Raw genomic sequence first — 10,076 nt, forward strand, 5'->3', positions numbered from 1 at the left:
GGGCGATGTCCCCAGAGATTTGGGTGCCCCCCCCCAAAAAAAAAGGAGCACCCCGGACACCTGGGTGCAGAACTGGGGGCCAGCGGCGTTTTTATTGCAGCTGCGCCGGTGGGAACCGGGTAAAAGGGTTGGGGGGTCGTAAATGGGGTAAGGGGTGTGTGTGGGGGGGGGGGGGGCCCTATTTTTGGGCCGGGATCATGTCGTCGATGGACTGGTTCTGCTCCAGCTTCTTCTCCATCTCCACCATGAGCTTGACGCCGTCCACCACCATCTGCACCTGCTCCACCTCCGAAAATCCCAAGCGGTCGGCGTTGGAGATGTCGAAAACGGCACCCACGGCCGCCGTGTCCACGCCGCCTGGGGGTGGCCAAATTTGGGGGGGGGTTCAGCCCTCACAGCCCCCCCCCCATCCTCGTGTCCCAACGCCCCTGTCCCCATTCCACCTGGTCCCGGACCTCGCAGCCCTGTGTCCCTTGGGATTGAGCCCCGTGTCCCTGTGTCCCCATATCCCCATGGCCATGTGTCCCTAAATCCCCCATATCCCCATGTGCCCCATGTCCCTGTGTCCCTAAATCCCCACGTCCCTGTATCCATGCATCCCATGTCCCTGTGTCCCTAAATCTCCACGTCCCTGTACCTCCATGTGCCTTGTGTCCCCAAATCCCAATGTCCCTGCGCCCATGTGCCCCATGTCCCTTTGTCCCTAAATCCCCACGTCCCCATGTCCCTACATCCCCATATCCCTATGTCTGTGCCCCATGTCCCTAAATCCCCCAGTCCCTCTACCCATGTGTCCCCATGTCCCTGCACCCCAATATCCCTGTGCCTGTGTGCCCCATGTCCCAGAGTCCTTAAATCTTCACATCCCTGTACCCACCCACATGTGCCTCATGTCCCTAAATCTGTGTCCCTACATCCCCATATCACTATATTTATGTGCCCTGTGTCCCTAAAACCCCATATCCCTGTGCCCACCTGTGCCTCATGTCCCTAAATCCCCATGTCCTTGTGTCCCTAAAACCCCATATCCCTGTGCCCATGTGCCCCATGTCCCCATGTTCCTAAATCCCCAAGTCCCTGTGCCCATCTGTCCCATGTCCCTACACCCCCATATCCCTATATCTATGTGCCCCATGTCCCTTTTTCCCTAAATCCCCATGTCCCTGCACCCACGCATCCCATGTCCCTATACCCATGGGTGCCCGATGTCTCTGTGTCCCCACACCCCACATCCCTGTGCCCACGTGCCCCATGTCCCTAAATCTCCATATCCCTGTTCCCTCATACCCACGTCCCTATACCCACGTGTGTCCCTACAACCCCACACCCCTGCGCCCCATGCCCTTACCCCTTCATACCCACATCCCCCTGACACCCCCTTGTCCCCATACCCAAACCCTTTACCCCCAGCCCCAATACCACGCATCCAAGCGCCCCACGCCCCCTTCCCCTTAATCCCACGCCCCCAACCCCATATCCCCCGTGCCCCCCATCCCGACCTGTGCCGCGCTTCTGGAGGCGGAGGCGCTTGAGCACCTCCTCGAATTTGGGGTGCTGGCTGAGTTTGGGCAGGCGGACGTGGACGCCGCCGCGCAGCCCCGTGCCCAGGTTGGAGGGGCAGGTCAGGATGTAGCCCAGGTGCTCGGTCCACATGAAGGGGTGCCCGGCCTTCTTGAAGATCTCCTCGATCTGTAGGGGACGGGGGCGGGGGGGGGACACGGCACGGGGTCATGGACACCCCCACCCAGCTCCCCGTATCCCTAAATCCCCAAATCCCCAAATCCCCAAATCCCCAAATCCTGTCCCCTATAACCCCCAAAGCCCTAATCCCCATGTCCCTCCCCCAGTGCCCATATCCCCCCTGTCCCCCGATGCCCCAGTCCCGATGTCCCCCCAATGCCCCAATCTTCATGTCCCCCAAATCCCAATCCTCATTTCCCCATTTCCCCCCAATCCCCATTGTCCTCCTATGCCCTAGTTCCCAAATCCCCCATGCCCTAATCCCTGTGTCCCCCATGTCTCCCCATGCCCTAATCCCCGTGTACCCCATGTCCCCCATGCCCTAATCTCAGTGTCCCCCAGTGTTCTAATCCCCATGATCCCCATGCCCTAATCCCCTTATCTCCCATGTCCCTCCATGCCCTAATCTGTGTCCCCATGCCCTAATCCCCACATCCCCCATATCCCCACACCCTAATCCCTGTTTCCCCTGTCCTAATCCCCATGTCCCCCACATCCTAATCCCTGTGCCCCCCATGTCCTCCCAAACCCTAATCCCATATCCCCATGTCCCCCAATGCCCTAATCCCCACACCCCCCATATCCCCATGCCCTAATTCCTGTTTTCCCTGCCCTAATCCCCACATCCCCCATATCCTAATCCCTGTGTCCCCCATGCCCTAATCCCCACATCCCCCACATCCCCACACCCTAGTCCCTGTCTTCCCTGTCCTAATCCCCATGTCCCCCATACCCTAATCCCTGTGCCCCCCATGTCCTCCCAAACCCTAATCCCGTATTCCCATGTCCCCCATATCCCAATCCCCATTTCCCCCAAACCCCCCCAAACCCTAATCCCCACATCCCCCATACCCTAATCCCTGTTCCACCCATGTCCTCCCAAACCCTAATCCCATAGCCCCATGTCCCCATATCCCAATCCCCATTTCCCCCATACCCCCCCCCAAGCCCTAATCCCCACGCCCCCATATCCCCACGCCCCCAGCCCCCAACACATCACCCCCACGGGCCTGCTCCCACCTCCCCGAGACCTCCCACCCCCCCCACATCCCCCCCACATCCCCCCCACGTCCCCCCACGACCCCCCCCAGCCCCTTCCCCACCTTCTTGAGGCCGACGCAGAAGCGCCTGAAGACCTCCTTCATGTTGCCCCCCTTCTCCATGGAGATGACGCGGAGGTGGTCCTCCTCGTTCACCCACACCAGGAAGGTCTTGTTGTCATTGTGCCTGCGGGGGGGGGGGGGGGCACCCTCAGCACCCCCCACACCTTCGGGTGCCCCCTGCACCCCCAAAACACCCCCAGCCCCACACTCACCCCCCTACATTTGGGGACACCCCAAACTTTGGGCTCCCATTTCACCCCCATAGCAGGGATGGGGGGTGGGTTTGGGGGGTGCCCCCACCCCATGTGCCCCCCCCCACGCCCTGCACCCCCAAAACACCCTCAGCCCCACACCCACCCCCCTACATTTGGGAACACCCCAAACTTTGGGCTCCCATTTCATCCCCTTAGCAGGGACGGGGGGTGGGTTTGGGGGTGCCCCCACCCCATGTGGCCCCCCCCACCCCATGTGTCCCCCCCCGGGTGCCCACCAGATGCCGCGGGCGTCGGGCCAGTCGCGGGCCATGCCGGAGGCCAGCAGCAGGGGCGAGACGGGCTTGTCGAAGAGGAAGTGGTCGTCGATCAGCTGCTGCTGCTCCTGCTCTGTCATGGCCTTCAGCGGGTAGTATTTCCCCTTGAACTCCCCCTCCAGGCTGTTCAGGGCTGAGGGGGCGTGGTCAGGACACGCCCAGGCCACGCCCACCCCGCCACGCCCATGCCACGCCCGGCCACGCCTGCCCCCATGTGCAGAAGCCACGCCCACAGCTCGAAGGCCACGCCCCCGAGCCCGCAAGCCACGCCCCCGAACACGTGTGACCGCAGCTGTAAGCCACGCCCACATTCATAAGCCACGCCCACATGCATAATGACCACGCCCCCTTTCATGCAAGCCACGCCCCGTGGCTCTCCCTGCCATGCCCACACCCAGAGGCCACGCCCACTCCCAGAGGCCACGCCCACACCCAGAGGCCACGCCCCCAAGCCAGCAGTCAACACGTGCCTGCAAACCACGCCCACAGGCAGAAGCCACGCCCCTTGCCTTAAAGCCACGCCCCCCAACAACCACGCCTGCAAACCCCAACACCGAGACCACGCCCCCAGAGGCCACGCCCACACCCCAGAGGCCACGCCCACCCCATAGGCCACGCCCCCACTCTGACCTCCCCTCCTACCCCAGCCCTCCCATCTGACCACGCCCCATTTCATAGACCACGCCCCTTTCCATCTGACCACGCCCCCCCCTCCGACAGGCCACGCCCCTCCCAACAGGCCACGCCCCCCTCCGGCAGGCCACGCCCCCTCACCGGTGACGGACAGCTTCTCGATGGCGCGCCGCTCCCCCCGGCTGCAGTGGGGGGGCAGGGAGTACCCCTTGATGCTGCGTCCGGTGCGCACGCGGCTGCTCAGCACGTATTTGGGGTCCAGGTCCTCGCCCCCCTGCACGCAGCACCCGTCTGAGTGACCCCTCCCCGATCCCCAAATCCCCCCCATGTCCCCAAATTCCCCCCCATGTCCACAAATCCTCCCCCAACCCCCAAATCCCCTCCAACCCACCCCCCGTATCCCCAAACCCTCCCCTGATCCCCAAATTCCCCTCATGCCCCTAAATCCCCCCCCATGTCCACAAATCCTCCCCCAATTTCCCCAAATCCTCCCCATGTCTCCAACCCCTCCCAATCCCCAAATCCTCCCCCCCATCCCCAAATCCCCCCCCCATGTCCCCAAACCCCCTCGATCCCCCAATCCCCCCCCCAAACCCTAAATCCTCCCCCATGTCCCCAAATTCTCCCCCATGTCCCCAAATCCCCCCCAATCCCCAAACCCTCCCCCAATCCCCAAATTCCCCCCACATCCCAACCCCCCCAATCCCCAAATCCCCATATCCCCAAACACCCCCATATCCCCAAATCCCCCCATACCCCCACCCCATATCACCTCCCCACCCAAACCCCATTGCTCCCCACCCCCCACGCCCCCCCCACATCCCCCCCCCACCCCAAATACGCCCCCCCCCCGGCAGCACCTTGAGGTTCTCGTGGTTGAGGTCGGTGCGGTGCTTGTCGGTGGGTTTGTAGCCGCCGTGGCGGTCCTGGATGACGGGGTCAAAGAGCTCCTTGAACACCTCGTAGGACTCCTCGTCCCCGGCCACGCAGCCCACCGTCATGATGAAGGGGTGTCCTGTGGGGTGGGGGGGGTCAGTGGCACGCGGCGAGGGGGACAATGGCACGGGGACAGTGGCACTGGGGCACTGGGAATGGCATGGGGACAATGGCACTGGGGGACCAGGGACAATGGCACTGGTGACAATGGCACTGGGGCACTGGGGATGGTATGGGGATAATGGTACAAGGACAATGGCACTGGGGCACCAGGGATGGCACGGGGACAATGGCAATGGGGACAATGGCACCATCGACAGTGGCACTGGGGCACTGGGAATGGCACGGGGATAATGGCACCAGGGACAATGGCACTGGGGGACCAGGGATGGCATGGGGACGGTGGCACTGGGGAACTGGGGATGGCTCGGAGACAATGGCACTGGGGACAATGGCACTGGGGATGACACTGGGGACAATGGCACCAGGGACAATGGCACTGGGGCACTGGGGATGGCATGGGGACAATTGACTGGGGCATGGGGGACAGTTGACTGGGGAACTGGAGATGGCACTGGGGTCAATGGACCAGGGCACTGGGGCACCAGTGATGGAACTGGGCTGGAGACAACGAAGCAGGGCACCGGGGACAATGGCACTTGGGGACAGTGGCACTTGGGGACAATGGCACTGGGGCACCAGTGATGGAACTGGGCTGGGGTCAAGGAACCAGGGCACTGGGGACAATGGTACTTGGGGACAGTGGCACTTGGGGACACCGGGGCCGCACGCACCGGGGTTGTCGACGCCGGTCTGGATGACGTCGTCCAGCGTGAAGCCGCTGGGGGTCTCCTTGTCGCGCAGGCGCTGGTAGAGGGCGGGGGTCAGCACCTTGGCCATGTGGTTGTTGTGCTTGGAGAGGTCGGGGAACTCCTCCTCGGCCGAGAACTTCAGCTTGTGCTTGTTGTGGGTGTTGCTGAACGGCATGGCGGCGGGCTGCGGGACATGGCGTGACACGGGGTGACATGGTGTGATATGGTGTGACATGGGGTGACACGGCATGTGGGGGTGACACGGCGTGAGATGGGGTGACTCGGCGTGACACGGCATGACATGGGGTGATATGGTGTGATGTAGCGTGACATGGTGTGACATGGCATGGAGTGATATGGTGTGACATGGCATGACACGGCGTGACATGGGGTGACATGGCGTGACACGGGGTGAGGGGGGTGACATGGGGTGACACAGCATGTGGGGGTGACAGCGTGACATGGCGTGACATGGCGTGACATGGTGTGACATGGCGTGACATGGGGTGACACGGCGTGACATGGGCTGACACGGCGTGACATGGAGTGAGGGGGGTGACACGGCATGTGGGGGTGACACGGCGTGAGTTGGGGTGACACGGCGTGACATGGCGTGACATGGAGTGATATGGTGTGACATGGCATGACACAGCATGACATGGTGTGACAGGGCATGACGTGGTGTGATATGGGGTGACAGAGCATGAGGGGGGTGACACGGCATGACATGGTGTGATGTGATGTGACATGGCATGACATGGCATGTGGGGGTGACACGGTGTGACATGGCATGACATGGCATGTGGGGGGGGTGACACAGTGTGACATGGGGTGATGTGGTGTGACATGGCGTGACATGGCACGATATGGTGTGAGGGGGATGACAGTGTGACGTGGTGTGACATAGCATGACATGAGGTGACATGGTGTGACAGGGGACACAGCATGACAGGGGACATGGTGTGACATGGTGTGACATGGCGTGACATGGCATGAGAGGGGGTGACATGGCGTGACACAGTGTGACATGGCATGACATGATGTGACATGGGATATGGTGTGACATGGGACACTATGACACGGGACATGGCATGACACAGAGTGACACGGGGCATGGTTTGACATGGGACACGGCGTGACAGGGTGACATGGGACACAGCATGACATGGGACATGGCGTGACACAGGGTGGTGCGACATGGGTGACAGGCGGCATGGCACGACACAGAGCATGGGGTGACACAGGGCATGTCGTGACATGGGGCATGTCATGACATGGGACACAGAGCAGGATGTGGCACAGCCACCAGTACAGCCCTGGCTCCGGGCATGGCACAACATTGGGCATGTCATGACATGGGGCACAGGACAGGGTATGGCAGGGCCACCAGGACAGCCTGGGCACAGCAGTTATGGGGACACATCGTGACACGGGGCGTGTCATGACACAGGGCATGTCACGATAGGGGGCACATCGTGACACAGGGAGGGTCACAGCCACCAGGACAGCCTGGGCACTGCAGTCGGGGGGCGTGTCGCGACACGGGACATGTCGCAACATGGGGTATGTCGCGACACGGGCACGTCGCAACCACCCAATCAGCCCAGGAACAGGGGCTGGGCACATGGGGGTGGGACACGGAGGGGGGGGGGCGTGGCCACGATGTGGGCGTGGTCCCCAGGGGGAGGGGCCACGGTGGGCGTGGTTCTTGAGGGCGGGGCTATGGGGAGGGGGCGTGGCCGGGCCAGATTTGGCCGGGGCTGCGCGGGGGCTTTTTATAGCCCGGGGCTGGGGGGGGAGGGGGGGGCAACAACGGGGCACCGGGGGGGGGGGGGAAGGTCCCGGTCCCGGGGTCGGTCCCGGGGGGTTCCCAGCGGGGGGGGGTTCCCACTGGGGGGGGGTCTCACCCGGTTCCCGTTAACCGGGGGAGGTCCGGTTGGCACCGGGGGGGTCCCACGATGTGGGGGGGGGTCTCACCGGGGCGGGGGTCTCACCGAGGGGGGGTTCCCAACGAGGGGGGGGTCTCACCCGGTTCCCGTTAACCCGGGGGGGGTCCGGTTGGCACCGGGGGGGGGGTCCCACCGGGGGGGTCCGGTGCTGCCGGTCCCGGGGGGGGGGACGGACGGACGTGGGGGGGGGGCTCGGGGCTTACCTGGGGGGCGCGGAGCGGAGCGGGCGGAGCGGCACCGGCGGGGGCTGGCGGCGAGCACCGGGGCCGCCCCCGGCCTTTATCGCCCCCGGGCCCCCCCGGGCCCGCCCCCGCCCCGCCCGGCCACGGGGGGCCCGAGGGCACCGAGGGGGGACGGGGGGGGGACCGAACCGGGGGGACCGGGGTGCTCAGAGCGGGGCAGGGGGGTTGGGGGGGGGGTCACCGGGACCGGGACCGGGGATACGGGGGGGGGCACCGGGACCGGGACCGGGCTGGGTCCGGTGGAACCGAGGGGGGGCCGGGCGCTGCCGGAGCGGCCGCCGGGAGCGGGGAGACCCCTCCGGGACCCCCCCCCCCCCCCCGGATCCGCCCCCGGTGTCGGGTGGTCGCTGGGCTCCGGGCCCGGCACCTGCCGGCCCCGGTATGCGCGGCCCGGCCCCGGTGCACGGCCTGCGGGGGCACGGGGCACGCTTGCACACCCCCCCCGGTTGCACGCTGCACAGTGCACGGTTGCACACCAAATATTTGCACGCTGCATGGTTGCACGGTGCACACCCCGTGGGTGCACGCTGCACGGTTGCACACCACACGGTTGCACGGTGCATGGGTGCACGGTGCAAAGTGCACGTTTGCACACTACATGGTTGCACACCCCATGGTTGCACAGTGCACGTTGCACAGATGCACACCACACAGTTGCACAGTGCACATTGCACGGTTGCACACCACACAGTTGCACAGTGCATGGTTGCACACCACACAATTGCATGGTGCATGGGTGCACGGTACACATTTGCACGCTACATGGTTGCACACCCCATGGTTGCACAGTGCACATTGCACGGTTGCACACCACATGGTTGCAAACCCCATGGTTGCACACCCCATGGTTGCACGGTGCACAGTGCACAGTTGCACACCACGCGGTTGCATGGTGCACAATCACACAGTCCATGGTTGCATGGTGCACATTTGCACACTACACGACTCCCAGTGCATGGCTGCTCAGCACACAGTCACACCACGCACATTGCACAGTCGCACACCACACAGTCACACTGTGCACGGTTGTGTGGTGCACAGTGCACGTTTGCACACCACATGGTTGCACACTACACGGTTGCACGGTGCACAGTTGCTCAGCATACAGCTGCAGGGTGCACGATGCATGGTTGCACACCGCATGGCTGCACGGTGCACGCTCACACAGGGCATGCTGCACGCTTGCACGCTGCATGGGGCAGGTTGCACGCTGCATGGAGCACAGGACGGGTTGCACGTTGCACACTGCTTCTTGCACACCAGCACCGTGCACCCCTGGGGGGCACCCAGCACCCCACGGGCTGCAGCGGGTGGCCCTGGGTGGGTGCTGCGGGCGCTGGGTGACCTTGATGGGTGACAGACACCACGGCTCCAGTTATGCTCCCACAGGGCCTGTACTGGGAGCACTGGGAGCACTGGGAGCCAAGCAGGGAGGGAGCAAACCCCAGGCTCAGGCAGCGTGGGCAAAGGGCGACAGGGGACAAAGGGACACTGGGGGGGGGGGCACATATTGGAGTGTCCCCACGGGTGACACCGGCCCCACGCAGGGGGGGGTGCCCGTGGGGGGCGCACCCAAGCCCCCAGCCCCACGTGGGGGGGGGGTGCTGGGGGGTGGGGAGGCACCCAGGGGTGGGGGGGTGGGGGGGGGCTGCGTCCCTGCGCCCTGACCCCGTAGAGGATCCGCTGGATCAGGGCAATTCAAGCCGGGGGGGTGGGGGGGCGGCTCCGAGCCCCCCCCTCACGCCCGGTATTTTTAGGCCGGGTTGGGTTTCGCGGCCGGATCCGGTGTCGGCGCTGGGGACCCCAGCGGGGGGCATGGGAAGGGCGGCAAGGACCGGGGGGGGGGGGGCACCCATGGGTGGGGAAGGGGGTGGCATTGGGAACACCCCCCCCCGCACCCCAAAACGGTGGCGGGTGTCCCCATGGGGAAACTGAGGCACAGAGCGGGGGGGACCTGAATTGTTAGGGGGGGTCCCACACCTGTGGGGTGCCCCATAGGGTGCCTCACCCCCCCCCCCACCCATGGGTGCCCCGTTAACAGGGTGCTGCTGGCACAAGGGGGTGCCCATGGGGGGGACCCTGGGGACATGGGGTGCCAGGGACAGGGGGACAATGGGGACATGGGGACAATA

The 10,076-nt window shown here is 64.5% G+C and overlaps 1 protein-coding gene across 1 annotated transcript; it reads right to left on the reverse strand.

The window, feature by feature from the left end:
- Nucleotides 1-65: 65 nt before the first annotated feature.
- CKM (creatine kinase, M-type) lies at nucleotides 66-8,059 on the reverse strand. Its single transcript, XM_072030081.1, has 8 exons — nucleotides 7,906-8,059; nucleotides 5,736-5,937; nucleotides 4,866-5,020; nucleotides 4,147-4,279; nucleotides 3,334-3,505; nucleotides 2,844-2,967; nucleotides 1,500-1,689; nucleotides 66-357 (listed from the first exon to the last, which is right to left on the reverse strand). Exons 2-8 carry the CDS (start codon nucleotides 5,926-5,928, stop codon nucleotides 179-181), a joined length of 1,146 nt encoding a protein of 381 aa, XP_071886182.1. The 5' UTR covers nucleotides 5,929-5,937; nucleotides 7,906-8,059; the 3' UTR covers nucleotides 66-178.
- Nucleotides 8,060-10,076: the final 2,017 nt, after the last annotated feature.

The sequence above is a fragment of the Anas platyrhynchos genome, chromosome 33 (assembly GCF_047663525.1).
Source record: "Anas platyrhynchos isolate ZD024472 breed Pekin duck chromosome 33, IASCAAS_PekinDuck_T2T, whole genome shotgun sequence".
In the NCBI taxonomy this organism is placed as follows: Eukaryota; Metazoa; Chordata; class Aves; order Anseriformes; family Anatidae; genus Anas; species Anas platyrhynchos.